The sequence below is a fragment of the Pleurodeles waltl genome, chromosome 7 (assembly GCF_031143425.1).
Source record: "Pleurodeles waltl isolate 20211129_DDA chromosome 7, aPleWal1.hap1.20221129, whole genome shotgun sequence".
Lineage (NCBI taxonomy): Eukaryota > Metazoa > Chordata > Amphibia > Caudata > Salamandridae > Pleurodeles > Pleurodeles waltl.
This window is the reverse complement of record NC_090446.1, coordinates 83,539,926-83,560,835: the sequence shown is the minus strand read 5'-3', so window position 1 is coordinate 83,560,835 and position 20,910 is coordinate 83,539,926. Positions and strand designations below refer to the sequence as shown.

At 46.7% G+C, this 20,910-nt stretch overlaps 1 protein-coding gene across 2 annotated transcripts in view; it reads right to left on the bottom strand.

Annotated features, from left to right (window-relative positions):
• Positions 1-20,910, bottom strand: part of USP5 (ubiquitin specific peptidase 5) — a 187,944-nt gene that overhangs the window by 52,591 nt on the left and 114,443 nt on the right. For both annotated transcript variants that reach the window (XM_069243057.1, XM_069243058.1), the window contains one exon: positions 2,817-2,901. In XM_069243057.1, coding sequence (XP_069099158.1) covers positions 2,817-2,901 — 85 coding nt within the window. The remainder of the gene's footprint in view (positions 1-2,816; positions 2,902-20,910) is intronic.

Here is a 20,910-nt window from a genome sequence, read left to right as displayed (position 1 = left end):
TTTGTGACTTTCTTTAAGAATTGTGCCCCTAAGAAGTTCTGGTGTTAACCAAGACATATTGTTTTTATTAAAATTCTATTTCTCGCTCAATCTCTCGGCTTTTTTTACTGTGAGTGATAGCATTCTGCTCTTCCACAAAGAGCATATTGGCACACCAATTAGTTTTGTTCAGTGCCAGCAACTACTGTTCCAATGTGTGATTTGTGAAACAAAAAAAACAAAAAACAAAAAAAAAACTTTTTTTGCTTTTTGCCAATGCTTGTTATAGTGGTGAGGGCCTGGCAGCTCCCATAACAATAAAGTGTTACAAAAGCCATGTCAAAACAAGACACGCATTGACAAAACCAAAAGACTGACAACCAATGTCAGATCAGTTGGCTTTGACAGGGCTTGTTTATTTTCATGTTTCCCATAATCTTGTTGAACATGGTTACACTGATTTTCCATTATGAATATTGTTTGTCAATACTAGTGTGGATCAACACATTTTACTAAATGATGCTTCAAAGAAATGGTACCTACATTTTCGCAGTACTTTAGCAAAACGTTTTTTCTCTACTTGCATTTTTCTCTGAACGTTTTATTTTGAAGGCAAAGAATCATCAATGTTGCTTACAAGCTTCTGCAAACATTTTCATCTGCTCAGGGAGCATTCTGGGAGCATTATACGTAGCCTCATATTGTTTAACCTTTCAAACGTGTGTACACTTGTTTCTACTGGAACTGCTGTCAGTAGTGCAGTGTGGCCTTATAACATTTATTTAAAGAGCTCACCCTACTAAATGATTTGTATTAATGAACCATAAATACAAGTTCGAGCAGCATTAACATATGGACACAAATGTTACCTCAACTGCAGACAGTTCCCTTCACCCGTCAACTGGCAGCTAAAGGGCTTGTGCTGCAGGGGGTTGGGACTACTTGACCCAAGGACAAAATAAACATGAAAACTTATTGTCCTTGTCCCCAAACAATGTGTCCTGGGCATGAGGCTATAGGAATTTGGGGTAACCATGTAGAAAAGAAGTGGTTTTCCCCCCTGCCTTTGTTGTTATTGTCCTTGTAGGCACCCTCTGATACAGCACCTGCCCACCAGAAAAAGCTGCTACTGGATCTGATATGAGTGGGTGGGTGCAGGAAAGGTGGTCTTGGTTGGCCATCTCCAAAAGGAACCTCTGGAAGATGGAGTTTGAACGACACCCATCAATTTCACAATACTGGTGTCCTTTTATGTTATCCTGTTTCTCAAGTATCTGAGGCTCACAAAGGTGTTCACCATCAAACAGCATGTTGAGGAGATGGTGTTCAACCTCTGGCTTAAACCCAGTGATACGGAGCCAGTTATGATGTCAGAAAAAGGACGCTGATGTTATCCCTCTTGGAGGCGGCGTCCACAGCACAGAGGGTGTAATAAACAGTAGTCCTCTGCCACCATCTCCTCCCCATGTTTCCTGGACTCCTCAGGGAGATGCTCCACCAGTTCGGTGTTTTCTTCCTATAGTCTCTATCATGGCGGGAGAGGAGCCCCGCAGAGTTGGCTATGTGGCAGTTGGTAACTGCTCCACTGCATCCAGCTTCTTATTTTCTTTATCATACTGAAGGGCGTTGTCTGTGGCTTGAGGATAAGCCCGGAAAGCACCAGTGTCAAAGGGGCCTTCATGTTCGAATAGAGTTGAGGCTTGTCAGTGGGCTTGGGGCTCCAAAGGCCAGTGGAACCGATGTCCCTGGATGGGTCCTTCAGTTCCGAGGTCTTCGTTTTAGTGCCAACTGGAGCCCAAAGGTGGTGGAGAACCTTGACCCTGTGGCATTTTGTGCATGGGGCTTGATGCCAATGCTCTGCATGAGGCCTCTTGGAAGTCTTGGGAGTTGGTGTCAAAGCAGACTGTAGTTACGACCTTGCCGGAGGTTTTCATTCGAGGGCTGTTGGTACTGGAGGTCGGTGAAGCCTCTACAAGAGATGGCCTCTTGGCTAGTTGTCAGCTAATGCAGTAGGATGCCTCCAGGTTCGATGTCCTCACATTCCTCCGTGCTGAAAGAATCTTGTTCAAAGATGTTGGCAGTGTTGACAGTAGACCGTTGGTGCATTTTTCGTTGTGCCCAAAGCCTCGCCATACAATACCAGGGAGTTTTCTTTGACCAGAAGGGGAGGCAAACTTCATACTAGGTGTTGTCCTGGAAGGCAAGAAGCAAATATTCCAAACCTTGCAGTGATGCGACCGCAGAAACTTAGTGTGGCACTGGTGGCTCTCCTGGAAAGGGGCTGGTTCCATTATCCTTTGAGTATTCTCCATGGTGGAAGTTGCGAAGGGACATGCAGCCCCCGGGAGGGCACAAAGTATATGGCTTTTATTGATTTCATTGTGGGCATTGGTCTCCGCATAGCAGTCAAGAGAACACAGGTGACTAAGGTTTTTCCATCTGTGTGTTGAAAATTCATTTTGGTCGGACAAAAGAACATGGTGAACTCATTGAGTCTAAGAGCCCCCCCCCCCCCCCATTGGTACATGCCCAATGGCAGAGAATAACCAACTGACATGGAGTCTGCCAACCAAGGAAGGAGTCACAGGGCATACAGTGACTCAAAAGACTTTCTTTGAAGAGAAAAATATTGTAAATGTTCGAGCCCAACACTATAACGCAGGAATAAGCACAGCATGTGTACATTTACTACAAACAGCATTATCTTCTTTTAGTGTTTTCCAGTTCGGTCTTTTTTGCAATCTTCTGCATGCTACTACTAGAACTTCACTTCCAGTAATTGAAAAGATTCTTGTAAAGCTTGACATGGTTAGTGGCCTAGTTAGTTAGATCCTTACCGGCCATCCTTCTTGATGTGGCAGACGTAGTGGCCGCACATGGTGGAAGTGCCCATGTGACTTATGAAGGCAAACAGCTGGTACTCTGCAACAGGAAGCAAGCAGCAAATGAGAAGGATCAACAGACACTGTAAAGCATCACATTCTACAATAAATTTCAGTGGAAGCAAGAAAGCAGATTCGGACTTCAAAGAAACATTTTTGCAGTGTTGAGATGATCTAGTTTCTGTGGAGGGCCAGGTAGAAAGAGACATTCAAACATTCTACATAAGATTCCATGGTGGACAACAGGGAAAATGCTACTTACTCTAACTGCTCGCAGCGTGTAGTGCGGAAGATTCACATGCTTAGCATACCTCTGTCATCTAATGTTGGGATAGGATGCTTGCAGTTTTTTTCTTTGAAGAAGTCTCTCTGGGCATGTTAGACTGTTTTCACACAGCGGTGAGAGGAATGATGGAATATAAACAAAAGGTATTCTGCAATAGCAGAATGCAAAATGATAAATGTAAGATGATTTTAAATAGTGACAAGTAACCGAGGAGGGTGGTCACGTGAATCAACAGCACTACACACTCCGAACAGATGCTAATAGTAATGAAAATGTCACTTACCCAGTGTACATCTGTTCGTGGCATCAGTCGCAGTAGATTCGCATGTTTTGCAATAGCTTGCCATCTGGTGTTGGGCCGGAGTGTTACAAGTTGTTTTTCTTCGAAGAAGTCTTTCGAGTCACGGGACCGAGTGACTCCTCCTTTTGTCTCCATTGCGCATGGGCGTCGACTCCATCTTCGATTGTTTTTCCCCGCAGAGGGTGAGGTAGGAGTTGAATTGTAGTAATAGTGCCCATGCAATGGAGTGACTAAGTATGCACCTATTTAAGGTTGAGATGATACATATATAAATAGTTGAAGGTAACTTCCAAACTGCTACAGGCTCCCGGGGAGGCGGTTGGGCACATGCGAATCTACTGCGACTGATGCCACGAACAGATGTACACTGGGTAAGTGACATTTTCAGTTCGATGGCATCTGTCGCTGTAGATACGCATGTTTTGCATAGACTAGTAAGCAGTTATCTCCCCAAAAGCGGTGGATCAGCCTGTAGGAGTGGAAGTAGTCTGAAATAATGTTCTTAATACGGCTTGACCTACTGTGGCTTGTTGTGCGGATAACACGTCTACACAGTAGTGCTTGGTGAATGTGTGAGGCGTAGACCATGTGGCTGCCTTACATATTTCTTGCATTGGGATGTTTCTTAGAAAGGCCATGGTAGCACCTTTCTTTCTGGTTGAGTGTGCCCTTGGTGTAATGGGCAGCTGTCGTTTAGCTTTAAGGTAGCAGATTTGGATGCATTTAACTATCCATCTGGCTATACCTTGTTTTGATATTAGGTTTCCTGCATGAGGTTTTTGAAATGCAATAAATAGTTGTTTAGTCTTTCTGATGTTTTTTGTTCTGTCAATGTAATACATCAATGCTCTCTTGACATCTAATGTATGTAGTGCCCTTTCAGCTACGGTATCTGGCTGTGGAAAGAACACTGGAAGTTCCACTGTTTGATTTAGATGGAACGGTGAAATAACCTTTGGCAAAAATTTAGGGTTGGTCCTTAGGACGACCTTATTCTTGTGTAGTTGTATAAAAGGTTCCTGTATTGTAAACGCCTGAATCTCGCTTACTCTTCTTAGGGAAGTGATGGCGATGAGAAATGCCACCTTCCAGGTTAGGAACTGTATTTCGCAGGAGTGCATGGGTTCAAAAGGTGGACCCATAAGTCTAGTTAGGACAACATTTAGGTTCCATGAAGGAACAGGTGGTGTTCTTGGTGGTATAATTCTCCTAAGGCCCTCCATGAATGCTTTAATGACTGGTATCTTATATAGGGAAGTTGAATAGGTAGTCTGCAGGTATGCAGATATTGCTGCAAGGTGTATTTTAATGGAAGAGAAAGCCAGGTTAGATTTTTGTAAGTGAAGCAAGTAACCCACTACATGTTCTGGAGTTGTGTGTAATGGTTGTATTTGATTAATATGGCAGTAGCAAACAAACCTCTTCCATTTACTTGCATAGCAGTGCCTGGTGGATGGCCTTCTGGCTTGTTTTATGACTTCCATACATTCTTGGGTAAGTTGTAAGTGCCCGAATTCTAGGATTTCAGGAGCCAGATTGCTAGATTCAGCGATGCTGGATCTGGGTGTCTGATCTTTTGGTTGTGCTGTGTCAACAGATCTGGCCTGTTGGGCAATTTGATGCAGGGTACTACTGATAGGTCTAGCAGCGTTGTGTACCAGGGTTGCCTTGCCCAAGTTGGTGCTATTAATACGAGTTTGAGTTTGTTTTGACTGAGTTTGTTTACCAGGTAAGGAAGGAGAGGGAGAGGAGGAAAAGCGTAAGCAAATATCCCTGACCAGTTCATCCATAGGGCATTGCCTTGGGACTGTTTGTGTGGGTATCTGGATGCGAAGTTTTGGCATTTTGCGTTCTCCTTTGTCGCAAACAAGTCTATCTGAGGTGTTCCCCAGAGTTTGAAATAAGTGTTCAGAATTTGGGGGTGAATTTCCCATTCGTGGACCTGTTGGTGATCTCGAGAGAGATTGTCTGCGAGTTGATTTTGGATCCCTGGTATAAATTGTGCTATTAGGCGAATTTGGTTGTGAATTGCCCAACGCCAAATCTTTTGTGCTAGCAGGCTTAACTGCGTGGAGTGTGTCCCCCCTTGCTTGTTTAGATAATACATTGTTGTCATGTTGTCTGTTTTGACGAGAATGTATTTGTGAACTATTATTGGTTGGAAAGCTTTTAGTGCTTGAAAAACTGCTAGAAGTTCTAGGTGATTTATATGCAGTTTTGTTTGATGTACGTTCCATTGTCCTTGTATGCTGTGTTGATCGAGGTGTGCTCCCCACCCTGTCATGGAAGCATCTGTTGTTATTACGTATTGTGGCACTGGGTCTTGGAAAGGCCGCCCTTTGTTTAAATTTATGTTGTTCCACCACAGAAGCGAGAGGTAAGTTTGGCGGTCTATTAACACCAGATCTAGAAGGTGACCCTGTGCTTGTGACCATTGTGATGCTAGGCACTGTTGTAAGGGCCTCATGTGCAGTCTTGCGTTTGGGACAATGGCTATGCATGAAGACATCATGCCTAGGAGTTGTAGTACCATCTTTGCTTGTATCCTTTGTGTTGGATACATGCGTTGTATGATGGTGTTGAAATTTTGAATTCTTTGGGGACTTGGAGTGGCTACTCCTTTTGATGTGTCTATTATGGCTCCCAGGTATTGTTGTACCTTGCGCGGCAGAATTTTGGATTTTGTGAAATTGACGGTGAACCCTAGTTTGAAAAGGGTTTGTATGATATGATTTGTGTGATTTGAGCACTCTATTAACGAATGGGCCTTGATTAGCCAGTCGTCTAGATATGGGAACACATGTATTTGCTGCCTTCTTATGTGTGCAGCGACTACCGCTAGACATTTGGTAAAGACTCTTGGTGCGGTTGTTAATCCGAAAGGCAGTACCTTGAATTGGTAATGTATTCCCTTGAATACAAACCTTAGGTATTTCCTGTGCGATGGGTGTATTGGTATATGGAAATAAGCATCCTTGAGGTCTAAAGTTGCCAAGTAGTCGTGTAGTTTTAGCAATGGCAATACTTCTTGTAGTGTGACCATGTGAAAGTGGTCTGATTTGATGAAAGTGTTCACTACTCTGAGGTCTAGGATTGTTCTCAGCGTTTTGTCCTTCTTTGGTATCAGAAAGTACAGTGAGTAAACTCCTGTGTTTATTTGTGTGTTTGGCACTAATTCAATTGCATTCTTTTGCAATAGTGCCTGCACTTCTATCTCCAGGAGATTGGAATGGTGTGTTGTCAAATTTTGTGCTTTTGGTGGTATGTTTGGAGGGAATTGTAGAAATTCTATGCAATAACCATGTTGGATAATTGCTAGAACCCAAGTGTCTGTAGTGATTTCCTCCCATGCTTTGTAATAATGACTTATTCTTCCCCCCACTGGTGTTGTGTGGAGGGGGTGAGTGACATGTGAGTCACTGTTTAGTAGTAGGGGTTTTGGGGCTCTGAAATCTTCCTCTATTCCTAGGGACTTGCCCTCCTCTATATTGTCCCCGAAAACCTCCTCTATACTGTCCCTGGTAACTGGACGGTGTTGCTTGTGAGGTGCTGGCTTGTGTGCTCTGACCCCGAAACCCCCCTCGAAAGGGTGTTTTACGGAATGTGCTGTAATTGCCTCTGCTCTGCGGGGAGTAGAGTGCGCCCATGGCTTTGGCAGTGTCCGTATCTTTTTTGAGTTTCTCAATCGCTGTGTCCACTTCTGGACCGAACAGTTCTTTTTCGTTAAAAGGCATATTGAGAACGGCTTGTTGAATCTCTGGTTTAAATCCAGACGTTCGGAGCCATGCATGCCTTCTGATAGACAGATGTATTAATTGTCCGTGCAGCTGTATCTGCAGCGTCCATGGAGGAGCGGATCTGGTTGTTGGAAATGGTCTGTCCCTCCTCAACCACTTGTTTTGCCCTATTTTGTAAGTCCTTGGGCAGATGTTCAATGAGATGTTGCATCTCGTCCCAGTGGGCTCTGTCATAGCGCGCAAGTAGTGCCTGGGAGTTCGCGATGCGCCACTGGTTTGCAGCTTGTGCTGCGACTCTCTTACCAGCTGCATCGAACTTGCGGCTTTCTTTATCTGGGGGTGGTGCATCTCCAGATGTGTGGGAGTTGGCCCTTTTCCTAGCTGCTCCTACAACGACGGAGTCTGGTGGCAGCTGTGTAGTGATGAAAACCGGGTCTGTAGGAGGCGCCTTATACTTTTTTTCCACCCTTGGTGCGATAGCCCTACTTTTGACCGGCTCCTTAAAGATTTCTTTTGCGTGCCGGAGCATACCAGGGAGCATAGGCAGGCTTTGGTATGAACTGTGGGTGGAGGAGAGTGTGTTGAATAAAAAATCATCCTCGACCTGTTCCGAGTGGAGGCTTACGTTGTGAAATTGTGCTGCTCTAGCCACCACTTGAGAATACGCGGTGCTGTCCTCTGGTGGAGATGGCTTCGTAGGGTATGCCTCCGGACTGTTATCTGACACTGGGGCGTCGTATAGGTCCCATGCGTCTTGATCTTGATCACCCTGGCTTATGGTGGTGTGAGCTGGGGAGTGTGATGGAGTCTGTGCTGGTGAGACGTTAATCACGGGCGAAGGAGAGGGTGGTGGGGTAACTCTTTTCACCACTTTTGGTTGTGGTGTCTGTTCAGTTTGGAACTCCAACCTTCTCTTTCTTCTAATGGGGGGGAAGGGTGCTTATTTTTCCTGTCCCCTGCTGTATGAAAATACACTTTTGCGTATGGTCCACATCAGTTGATTGTAGCTCTTCCTCAAACCTATGCTTTTGCATTTGGGAGGTTAGCGAGTGCTCTTCTGTATAAGAGCCTGAAGCTGGGTCGCTTGCAGTTTGTTTCGGCATCGAAACCCTGTCTGCGTGTTTTTTCGGCTCCGAGGTGACTTTTTTCTTTTTCGGGGCCGAAACCTCTCGGCGTCGATCTTCTTCGGTGCCGCTGTCTCGGCGTCGAGCCGTGTCCACACCGGCATCTCGGTGTCGAGGCTTGTCTCCAGCACTTTCTCGGTCCCGAGAAGGCTGCGTGCCGGTGTCTCGACCGGAGTCGGACGATCTCGGCACTGTTTGGGCCTTTTTCGGTGCCGACGGTCGGTCACCGAATTTATGGGTGGAGCCATGGCCTGATGGCAGTGGCGTCCCCTGGGCCTTGTAAATCTTCCTCAGTGTGGTTTTCGACGTCTTACTCACGGCTTGTGTATCGTCGAATCCTTCGGAGTCTGAGTCTTGGATCGAGAAGGTACCTTCCTCTTCTTGTTCCTCGAACTCTCGGTGGGCTGTCGGCGCGGACGCCATCTGAAGTCTTCTGGCTCGACGGTCTCGGGAGTGTTTTTCGGGACCGGAACGCACGACAGGCCTCGCAGGTGTCTTCACTGTGCTCAGGTGACAGGCACAGGTTACAGACCAAGTGTTGGTCTGTATAGGGGTATTTATTGTGGCATTTGGGGCAGAAACGGAACGGGGTCCGTTCCATCGGCGTTTTTCAGCACGCGGTCGGGCCGACCAGGCCCCGACGGGGGATCGAAAAACTACCCCGAAGGGCACCGGAGCTCTTCGATCTTCGATGCGGTGTTGAATCTAACTACGCCGATCCCGAACGCAACAATACCAACGAAAATCTTCCGAAATTAGCTATCTTTCCGTTCCGAAACTCGGAGCGACAGGAACACGTCCGAACCCGATGGCGGAAAAAAAACAATCGAAGATGGAGTCGACGCCCATGCGCAATGGAGACAAAAGGAGGAGTCACTCGGTCCTGTGACTCGAAAGACTTCTTCGAAGAAAAACAACTTGTAACACTCCGGCCCAACACCAGATGGCGAGCTATTGCAAAACATGCGTATCTACAGCGACAGATGCCATCGAACGTAGCATTTTCCATTTGTAGCACTGTGGCGGAGACACACACGCTTGGCAAAGACTGTATAGGAGTACATCCATAACACGGTGGGTAGTGTGTGTTTAATGAGGATGTCTGAAATTAAGTCCTTAAGAATGTTTGGCTCTGTACCCGGTTGACAGGCCGTAATGTCCATAAGGGAATGTGTCTGGTAAACGTGTGTGGGGAGGACTATGTTGCCACTTTGCAGGTGTGAGCCAGTGGTATGTTGTCTAAAAACCATGGTTGCCCCTTCCTTTTGGGTGGAGTGTGCCCTGGGTGGGACAGTTCGGAGTCTCTTGGCTTTGTGGTAGCTGGCTTGGATGTGATGCTTCACAAGGGTGACAAAGATCTGGTTAAACCTGCGGAGAGCCTTAGTCCTGTCAACAGTAATAACTAAGCTCTTAAGGTACAGAATGTGTAATGTTTTGTCTGCTACAGATTCAGACTGAGGTAGCTTGACTGAGACAGAAAGGGGAAACCAACCTAGGGAGAAATTTGGGATTGGTTTTGAGAGCAACTCTGTTTGTGAAGCTGAATGAAGGGATTTTGTAAACTGAGCACCTGTAGTTTGCTAAGGGGGCTAGACTCCCTTAACAGTCATTTCTTTGAAGTGAGTCCCCCAGCCTGAGAGGCATCTGTGGTCAAGGTCACTTGCAGAATTGAGTCTGCAAAAGGCTTGCCCTTTAATAGACTGTTGCTGTTCCACCACTGCAGAGACCGATGAATACAGGCCTTTACCAACACTAGATCTTACCAGTGACCCTCCACCTGTAACCGATGCTACGCAGGGCACTCTTGAAGGTGTAGCATATGGAGCCTGGCATCAGGGTCAAGAGATGCATGATGCCATTATCCCATTAGGGCACATGGTACTTCTGACTGCAAGTTGATGACTGGGCTGAAAAACGGCAGCAACTGCTGGTATGCCAGCACTCTTTGTTGTTTGGAGTAGGCTTTCCTCATATGTTGAGGCTTGAGATGGAATTTGGTGGCATTTATGGTGAGTCACAATTGTGGAGCATGGAAATAATTGCCTGAGTGAGGGCAAGGTATCACTGCCTGCAGCAGCTCTTGACCAGCCAATCGTCGAGGAAAGGGACGATGTGAGTGACCCCCCCCAGGCCTCCTTCCTCAGAAGTGCGTGTTGTGTCTGTCGGAGCAAAGATATTCGGAATTGCAAAGGGAAAACAGTTGTCTGTTTTGTCACCCCCCTCTGTTCCAAATTTCATTCCAGTGGACTAAAGAAGAGCGTTGGGTCAATAAACTGTCCCACAGTGTTGAGTATTGGCCTTTGGAGCCTTCGGAGGTATATGAGGAAATGCAAAAAAAGGTCATCAAGAGGGGACACTGGTTACCCCCAACTCGTCACTACTGAAAACAAACCACATGGGCCTGACAAGTATGTTCAGAAGATGAACTCTGAGCCCTCAGTAGGTTTCCGCACCCAAAGATGAAAATAAAATACAACCTAACATGCAGATGGTGCCTATGCACATTTTCCACTGAGGGAGGAGTCACAGTACATCCTGGGACTCAAAAGACTTATTTGGGAAAAAACCTGCAAACACCAAGCCCAACACTAGATGGCAGGAGTATGCAAAGCATGTGTAGTGTTAGCCACACATGCTAAGGGCAGTGCTATTCACTAACCTAGATGATGAGGCCTCCGCCACTCCCTTATTTTATACGAAGAGGGCTCTGCACATGTGCGGCTAGGTTTAATAGCAATTGTGGGAGGGACTGGGAGGAGGGCCTGGAAAATGGATAATACTTATACCGAAATGAGAGGGGCTAAGGAAAGGACACGCAAATACAAACATCCACACTAATTCGAGTAAGTCTGGTACTGTTCACAAACTTCTAAGCTTACTACAGACAAAAATGGATTTAGATCCTTGGAGTCTAGCACACACATCACCATGCACAGGTTCTGCAACACACTTCCATGGAAAATAACAGCGCCAGGGACTTAAAATACCATGTTAGATTAATAAATGTATTTTGACATAAATATATGGAAAATGTCACTTACTCAGTGTACATCTGTTTGTGGTATGTAGTGCTGCAGATTCACATGTTGTACATATATCGCCATCTAGTGTTGGGCTCGGAGTGTTACAAGTTGTTTCTCTTCAAAGAAGCTCCCCCCCCCCCCCCCCGAGTCACGGGATCGAGTGACTCCTCCTCTCGGAGATAGTGCGCATGGGCATCAACTCCTTTCTTATATTGTTTTCCCGCGGTAGGGTGAAGTAACAAGTGAAGAATTGTGTATGTACAAATATATATATAAAGTGAAAAAGATGTCAATGCAATGTATTTACATATTTACATGATAAAGTACTACAACGGCTACAGGCTTCCCGGGAGGAGGGAGGGCGCATGTGAATCTGCACCACTACACGTCACGAACAGATGTGCACGGGGTAAGTGAAATTTTCGGTTTGATGGCATGTGAAGCTGCAGATACACATGCTGTGCATAGACTGAAAAGCAGTTCTCCTCCTAAGTAAGTGGTGGTTAGCCTGGAGGAGTTGAACTAGTTTGAAATAGTGTTCTAAGCACTGCTGGACCAACATTTGCTTGTTGGCGAGATAACACAGCTACACAGTAGTGGTTAGTAAATGTGTGTGGTGTGGACCATGTGGCTGCTTTGCAAATGTCTGCCATTGGTATGTTTCCTAAGAATGCCATTGAAGCACCTTTCTTTCTTGTGAAATGTGCTTTAGGAGTTACAGATAGCTGGCTTTTAGCTTTAAGATAGCAAGTTTGAATACACTTTACTATCATTTTACTAATCCTTGCTTGGAAATAGGATTACCTTTATTAGGTTGTTGGAAAGCGACAAAAAGTTGCTTAGATTTTCTAAAGTCTTTTGTTCTCTCTACATAATACATTAGAGCTCTTTCGAGATCAAGAGTGTGAAGAGCTGTTTCAGCAACTGAATCTGACTATGGAAAGAAGACTGGCAATTCCACTGAACGATCAGTGTGAAATGGTGAAACCACTTTGGGTAGGAATTTTTGATTTATCCTAAGTACTATTTTGTGTTTATGTACTTGAAAGAAGGGTTCTTCTAAAGTGAATGCGTGTAACCTTCCTTGAAGAAACTGAAGAGTGCAAGAATGCATGAGTTCAAATGGTGGTCCCAGAAGTCTTGTGAGTACAATGCTAAGGTTCCACACAGGAGCTGGTGGAGCTGTCGGTGGAATAACTCTTTTAAGCCCTCCCATAAAAGCTTTTATGACAGGAATTCTAAACAGAGAGGTATGTTGTCTGTTTTGAAGGTAGGCTGATATTGCTGTTAAATGAATTCTAATAGATGAATATGCAAGACTTGCTTTCTGTAAATGAAGCAAATAATATACAATATCTTGTACTGATGCTTTAAGTGGATCAATGTTTTTAGGTTGGCAGTAATATACAAAAAGTTTCAATTTATTTGCATAGCACTGCCTGGTTGCAGGTTTACGTGCTTGTTTTAGAATGTCCATACATTCTGATGGAAGCTGTAGATATCCAAATTCTATGACCTCAGGAGCCAAATTGCCAGGTTGAGCATCCTGGGATTGGGATGCCTGACCTGACCTTTGTTTTGAGTCAATAGCTCTGATCTGTTTGGGAGCTTGTGATGTGGTACTACCGACAGATCCAATAGTGTTGTGTACCAGTGTTGCAGTGCACATGTGGGAGCTATGAGTATCATAGTGAGTGAGGTGTGACGCAGCTTGTTGACCAGAAATGGAATTAACGGTAGAGGGGGGAATGCGTAAGCAAATATCTGACAAACTGATCCATGGAGCATTGCCCTTGGATTGAGGGTGTGGGTATCTGGATGTGAGGTTTTGGCATTTTGCGTTTAGCTGGTTGTGTATCCCTGGGATGTATTTCGCTAGCAGGTGGATGTGATTGTGAATTGCCCATTTCCACATTGTTTGTGTGAAGAGGGACAATTGGGATGAGTGTGTGTCCCCGGTTTTTGCTGATAATACACTTTTGTCATGTTGCCTGCCCTTATTAAGACTATTTTGGGTATGATCTGTGGCTAGAATGCTTTGATGGCTAAAAACAATGCCAGCAATTCCAGGTGGTTTATGTGGTAAGTTTGCTGGATTGAGTCCCATTCCCCTTGTATTGTAAGATTGTTGAGATGGGCTCCCCAACCTGTCATGGATGCATATGTGGTGATTATGGTCTGTGGCACAGGTCCTGAAATGGCTGGCCTTTTGATAAGTTGGTGTGATTTCACCATTGCAGAGATTTGGAAGTTTGGCGGCCCACAACACTAGATCCTGTAGTTAACCCTGTGCCTGAGACCATTGTTGCGAGAGACACTGTTTGTAGGAAGTTGGCTCTGTATGCACTATTTCAAAGTAAGGAATAGTATGCACAGAGTCCAAGGGTTCCCCTTAGAGGTTAGATAGTGGCAAAAAGAGATAATTCTAATGCTCTATTTTGTGGTAGTGTGGTCGAGCAGTAGGCTTATCAGAGGAGTAGTGTTGAGCATTTGTTGTACATACACAGGCAATAAATGAGGAACACACATTCAGAGACAATTCCAGGCCAATAGGTTTTTGTATAGAAAAATATCTTTTCTTAGTTTATTTTAAGAACCACAGGTTTGAGATTTACAAGTAATACTTCAAATGAAAGGTATTTCATGTAGGAACTTTAGGAACTTTGAATTAGCAAAATAGCATATACTGTTTTCACATAAATGACATATAGCTATTTTAAAACTAGACAGTGCAATTTTCAACAGTTCCTGGGGGAGGTAAGTGTTTGTTAGTTTTTGCAGGTAAGTAAACCACCTACGGGGTTCAAGTTTGGGTTCAAGGTAGCCCACCGTTGGGGGTTCAGAGCAACCCCAAAGTTACCACACCAGCAGCTCAGGGCCGGTCAGGTGCAGAGGTCAAAGTGGTGCCCAAAACGCATAGGCTTCAATGGAGAAGGGGGTGCCCCAGTTCCAGTCTGCCAGCAGGTAGGTACCCGCGTCTTCGGAGGGCAGACCAGGGGGGTTTTGTAGGGCACCGGGGGGGACACAAGTCCACACAGAAAGTACACCCTCAGCAGCACGGGGGCGGCCGGGTGCAGTGTGCAAACAGGCGTCGGGTTCGCAATAGGATTCAATGGGAGACCAAGGGGTCTCTTCAGCGATGCAGGCAGGCAAGGGGGGGGGGGGGGGGGGGATGGGGCTCCTCGGGGTAGCCACCACCTGGGCAAGTGAGAGGGCCATCTGGGGGTCGCTCCTGCACTGGAGGTCGGATCCTTCAGGTCCTGGGGGCTGCGGGTGCAGTGTCTTTACCAGGCGTTGGGTCTTTGAAGCAGGCAGTCGCGGTCAGGGGGAGCCTCGGGATTCCCTCTGCAGGCGTCGCTGTGGGGGCTCAGGGGGGTCAACTCTGGCTACTCACGGTCTCGTAGTCGCCGGGGAGTCCTCCCTGTGGTGTTTGTTCTCCACAAGTCGAGCCGGGGCGTCGGGTGCACAGTGCAAAGTCTCACACTTCCAGCGGGAAACGTGTGTTGTTTCAAAGTTGCTTCTTTGTTGCAAAGTTGCAGTCTTTGGGGAACAGAGCCGCTGTCCTCAGGAGTTCTTGGTCCTTCTAGATGCAGGGTAGTCCACTGAGGCTTCAGAGGTTGCTGGACCCTGTGGAACGCGTCGCTGGAGCAGTGTCTTTAGAAGTGGGGAGACAGGCCGGTAGAGCTGGGGCCAAAGCAGTTGGTGTCTCCGTCTTCTCTGCAGGTTTTCAGCTTAGCAGTCCTTCTTCGTCTTAGGTTGCAGGAATCGGAGTTCCTAGGTTCTGGGGAGCCCCTAAATACTGAATTTAGGGATGTGTTTAGGTCTGGGGGGTTAGTAGCCAATGGCTACTAGCCCTGAGGGTGGCTACACCCTCTTTGTGCCTCCTCCCTGAGGGGAGGGGGGCACATCCCTAATCCTATCGGGGGAATCCTCCATCTGCAAGATGGAGGATTTCTTAAAGTTAGAGTCACCTCAGCTCAGGACACCTTAGGGGCTGTCCTGACTGGCCAGTGACGACTCCTTGTTTTTCTCATTATCTCCTCCGGCCTTGCCGCCAAAAGTGGGGCCGTGGCCGGAGGGGGCGGGCAACTCCACTAGCTGGAGTGCCCTGGGGTGCTGTAACAAAGGGGGTGAGCCTTTGAGGCTCACCACCAGGTGTTACAGTTCCTGCAGGGAGGGGGTGAGAAGCACCTCCACCCAGTACAGGCTTTGTTACTAGCCACAGAGTGACAAAGGCACTCTCCCCACGTGGCCTGCAACATGTCTGGTGTGTGGCAGGCTGCTAAAACTAGTCAGCCTACACAGATAGTTGGTTACGGTTTCAGGGGGCACCTCTCAGGTGCCCTCTGGGGTGTATGTTACAATAAAATGTACACTGGCATCAGTGTGCATTTATTGTGCTGAGAAGTTTGATACCAAACTTCACAGTTTTCAGTGTAGCCATTATGGTGCTGTGGAGTTCGTGCAAGACAGACTCCCAGACCATATACTCTGATGGCTACCCTGCACTTACAATGTCTAAGGGTTTGCTTAGACACTGTAGGGGCATATAGTGCTCATGCACTTATGCCCTCACCTATGGTATAGTGCACCCTGCCTTAGGGCTGTAAGGCCTGCTAGAGGGGTGACTTATCAATACTTCATAGGCAGTGTGAGGTTGGCATGGCACCCCCTCTAGCACACACAAGCTGGTAAGCAGTGTGTCTGTGCTGAGTGAGGGGTTCCCAGGGTGGCGTACGACATGCTGCAGCCCTTAGAGACCTTCCCTAGCATCAGGGCCCTTGGTACCAGGGGCACCATTTACAAGGGACTTACCTGGATGCCAGGGTGTGCCAATTGCGGAAACAAAGGTACAGGTTAGGGAAAGAACACTGGTGCTGGGGCCTGGTTAGCAGGCCTTAGCACACTTTCAAATCATAACTTAGCATCAGCAAAGGCAAAAAGTCCGGGGGTAACCATGCCAAGGAGGCATTTCCTTACACTGTTGCACTGGTCTGATGTTTAGACGTGCATTTGGCACTATTGCTATGCATGATGCCATCATCCCTAATAGCCTCATGACAAATCTTACTGTGTTAAGTTTGATTCATCTGCAACTGGGAAAGGAGTGTGTGAAATGCTTTTTTGTGTGTGGATCTGGGTAGTCCAATGCTGACTGAATGTTCAGAATCGCTCCCAGATAAGGTTGAATGTGTGCTGGATGAAGGTGAGATTTCTGGTAATTGATTGTGAACCCTAACCTGTGTAGGGTATCTATTGTGCACTGAGTACGCTGTTGACAGTTTCGAATGGTGCTGGCTTTAATTAACCAGTCGTCTAGATAAGGGAAGACATGTATGTGCTGCCTTTTGAGGTATGCTTGGACTACAGCTAGACATTTTGTGAATACTCTTAGTGCTGTTGTTACCCCAAAGGGTAGTACTTTCAATTGATAGTGCTTGCCCGCTATTACAAACCTTAGGTACGTTTGATGAGCTGGGTGTATAGGAATGTGGAAGTAAGCATCTAACGCTGTCATGTAATCTTGTTTTTGTAACCAAGAGTGACCATGTGAAAATGCTCTGACAGGATATATTGATTTAGAGGCCTGAGCTCGAGAATGGGCCTGAGTGTACCATCCGCATATACTCCTGTGCCTTGCTGACTGATGGGAACTATTTCTATTGCCTGTTTTAGAAGTATAGACTGTACCTCTTGTTTCAGCAGAGCAGTGTGAGAGAAAGCCTGTGAAAACAGGGTGGAATGTTTGGTGGAGTAGAAATGGGTTCTAGGCAATAACCATTGCAGATAATTGCCAGTACCCACTGATATGTTGTAATTTGTTGCCAGTAAGAATGGAAATGTTGCAGTCTTCCTCCCACAGAAAATGCATGTTGCTGTTGTAAGGAAATGCCTCCTTGGGCATGGTTACCCCCTGACTTTTTGCCTTTGCTGATGCTATGTTTTGAATTGAAAGTGTGCTGAGGCCTGCTAACCAGGCCCCAGCACCAGTGTTCTTTCCCTAACCTGTACTTTTGATTCCACAATTGGCACACCCTGGCACCCAGATAAGTCCCTTGTAACTGGTACCTCTGGTACCAAGGGCCCTGATGCCAGGGAAGGTCTCTAAGGGCTGCAGCATGTATTATGCCACCCTAGAGACCCCTCACCCAGCACAGACACACTGCTTACCAGCTTGTGTGTGCTAGTGAGAACAAAATGAGTAAGTCGACATGGCACTCCCCTCAGGGTGCCATGCCAGCCTCTCACTGCCTATGGAGTATAGGTAAGACACCCCTCTAGCAGGCCTTACAGCCCTAAGGCAGGGTGCACTATACCATAGGTGAGGGTACCAGTGCATGAGCACTGTGCCCCTACAGTGTCTAAGCAAAACCTTAGACATTGTAAGTGCAGGGTAGCCATAAGAGTATATGGTCTGGGAGTCTGTTTACACAAACTCCACAGCACCATAATGGCTACACTGAAAACTGGGAAGTTTGGTATCAAACTTCTCAGCACAATAAATGCACACTGATGCCAGTGTAAATTTTATTGTAAAATACACCACAGAGGGCACCTTAGAGGTGCCCCCTGAAACTTAACCGACTATCTGTGTAGGCTGACTGGTTCCAGCAGCCTGCCACACTAGAGACATGTTGCTGGCCCCATGGGGAGAGTGCCTTTGTCACTCTGAGGCCAGTAACAAAGCCTGCACTGGGTGGAGATGCTAACACCTCCCCCAGGCAGGAGCTGTAACACCTGGCGGTGAGCCTCAAAGGCTCACCCCTTTGTCACAGCACCGCAGGACACTCCAGCTAGTGGAGTTGCCCGCCCCCTCCGGCCCCGGCCCCCACTTTTGGCGGCAAGGCAAGAGAAAATAATGAGAATAACAAGGAGGAGTCACTGGCCAGTCAGGACAGCCCCTAAGGTGTCCTGAGCTGAGGTGACTAACTTTTAGAAATCCTCCATCTTGCAGATGGAGGATTCCCCCAATAGGATTAGGGATGTGACCCCCTCCCCTTGGGAGGAGGCACAAAGAGGGTGTACTCACCCTCAGGGCTAGTAGCCATTGGCTACTAACCCCCCAGACCTAAATACGCCCTTAAATTTAGTATTTAAGGGCTCTCCCTGAACCTAGAAACTAGATTCCTGCAACTACAAGAAGAAGGACTGCCTAGCTGAAAACCCCTGCAGAGGAAGACCAGAAGACAACAACTGCCTTGGCTCCAGAAACTCACCGGCCTGTCTCCTGCCTTCCAAAGAACTCTGCTCCAGCGACGCCTTCCAAAGGGACCAGCGACCTCTGACTCCTCTGAGGACTGCCCTGCTTCGACGACGACAAGAAACTCCCGAGGACAGCGGACCTGCTCCAAAAAGACTGCAACTTTATCCAAAGGAGCAGCTTTAAAGAACCCTGCAATCTCCCCGCAAGAAGCGCGAGACTTGCAACACTGCACCCGGCGACCCCGACTCGGCTGGTGGAGAACCAACACCTCAGGGAGGACCCCCGGACTACTCTACGACTGTGAGTACCAAAACCTGTCCCCCCTGAGCCCCCACAGCGCCGCCTGCAGAGGGAATCCCGAGGCTTCCCCTGACCGCGACTCTCTGAAACCTAAGTCCCGACGCCTGGAAAAGACCCTGCACCCGCAGCCCCCAGGACCTGAAGGACCGGACTTTCACTGCAGAAGTGACCCCCAGGAGTCCCTCTCCCTTGCCCAAGTGGAGGTTTCCCCGAGGAAGCCCCCCCTTGCCTGCCTGCAGCGCTGAAGAGATCCCTTGATCTCTCATTGACTTCCATTGCGAACCCGACGCTTGTTCTAACACTGCACCCGGCCGCCCCCGCGCCGCTGAGGGTGAAATTTCTGTGTGGGCTTGTGTCCCCCCGGTGCCCTACAAAACCCCCCTGGTCTGCCCTCCGAAGACGCGGGTACTTACCTGCTGGCAGACTGGAACCGGGGCACCCCCTTCTCTCCATTGAAGCCTATGCGTTTTGGGCACCACTTTGAACTCTGCACCTGACCGGCCCTGAGCTGCTGGTGTGGTGACTTTGGGGTTGCTCTGAACCCCCAACGGTGGGCTACCTTGGACCAAGAACTGAACCCTGTAAGTGTCTTACTTACCTGGTAAAACTAACAAAAACTTACCTCCCCCAGGAACTGTGAAAATTGCACTAAGTGTCCACTTTTAAAATAGCCATTTGTGAATAACTTGAAAAGTATACATGCAATTGAAATAATTCAAAGTTCCTAATGTACTTACCTGCAATACCTTTCAAACAAGATATTACATGTTAAATTTGAACCTGTGGTTCTTAAAATAAACTAAGAAAAGATATTTTTCTATACAAAACCTATTGGCTGGATTTGTCTCTGAGTGTGTGTACCTCATTTATTGTCTATGTGTATGTACAACAAATGCTTAACACTACTCCTTGGATAAGCCTACTGCTCGACCACACTACCACAAAATAGAGCATTAGTATTATCTCTTTTTACCACTATTTTACCTCTAAGGGGAACCCTTGGACTCTGTGCATGCTATTCCTTACTTTGAAATAGCACGTACAGAGCCAACTTCCTACAACTGTGGAACGGATGGGAAGTCATTGTTTTGAAGAGGTAGAAGGACCTTTTGAGGCAGGGAATTTACCCCTGGACCTGAAATTTTGTTCTCTGTAAGAACCCCTAAAAGACCCCCTAGTGTAATACTGTTGTCCCTGTTTTGAGTGGGAAGTGGAGGCTTCTGCAGCTTGGGATTTAAATCCTCTTCTAAATTGAGGTTTTCAAAAGGAACCCTGAAATGGTGTAGTATAAAGGGCTCCCAAGGCCTTTGCTGTTGGAGTCTTTTTTTTAGTTTATCAATTGTTGTGTTCAGCTCTGGTCCAAAAAGCTGCTGTTTATTGAATGGCACATTAAGGACCGCCTGCTTTATGTCATGTTTAAAACCGGATGACCTCAACCAAGCATGTCGCCGGATGGTAATGCTGGTGTTTATTCCTCTAGCTGCAGTATTAGCTGCATCTAGAGCAGACCTAATTCGGTTGTTTGCGATAGCTTGTCCTTCTGATACAATTTGATGCGTCCTCTTGATGTTCTTTGGGGAGATATTACAAGAATTCTTGCATCTCATCCCAATGTGCCCTGTCGTACCTAGCTAACAGGGCTTGGGAATTAGCAATACCCCGTTGTTTGGCTGCTTGTGTTGCTACCCTTTTACTACTGCATCAAATTTACGGCTTTCTTTGTCAGGGGGATGAGTATCCCCAGAAGCCTGGCTGTTCGCTTGCTTCCTGGCTGCGCTGACTACAATGGAGTGCTGCGAAATGTAAATTGGGTCTGTTGGTGCAGGTATGTATATATATATATATATATATATATTTTTTTTTAAATCAATTCTGAGGGTTAGAACTCTATCTTTAACAGGTTCTTTAAAAATATCATCTGCATGTTTGAGCATACCAGGGAGCCTTGGTAAACACTGGTTGTAGGAAGTTGGCTCTGTATGTGCTATTTCAAAGTAAGGAATAGCATGCACAGAGTCCAAGGGTTCCCCTTAGAGGTAAAATAGTGGTAAAAATAGATAATACTAATGCTCTA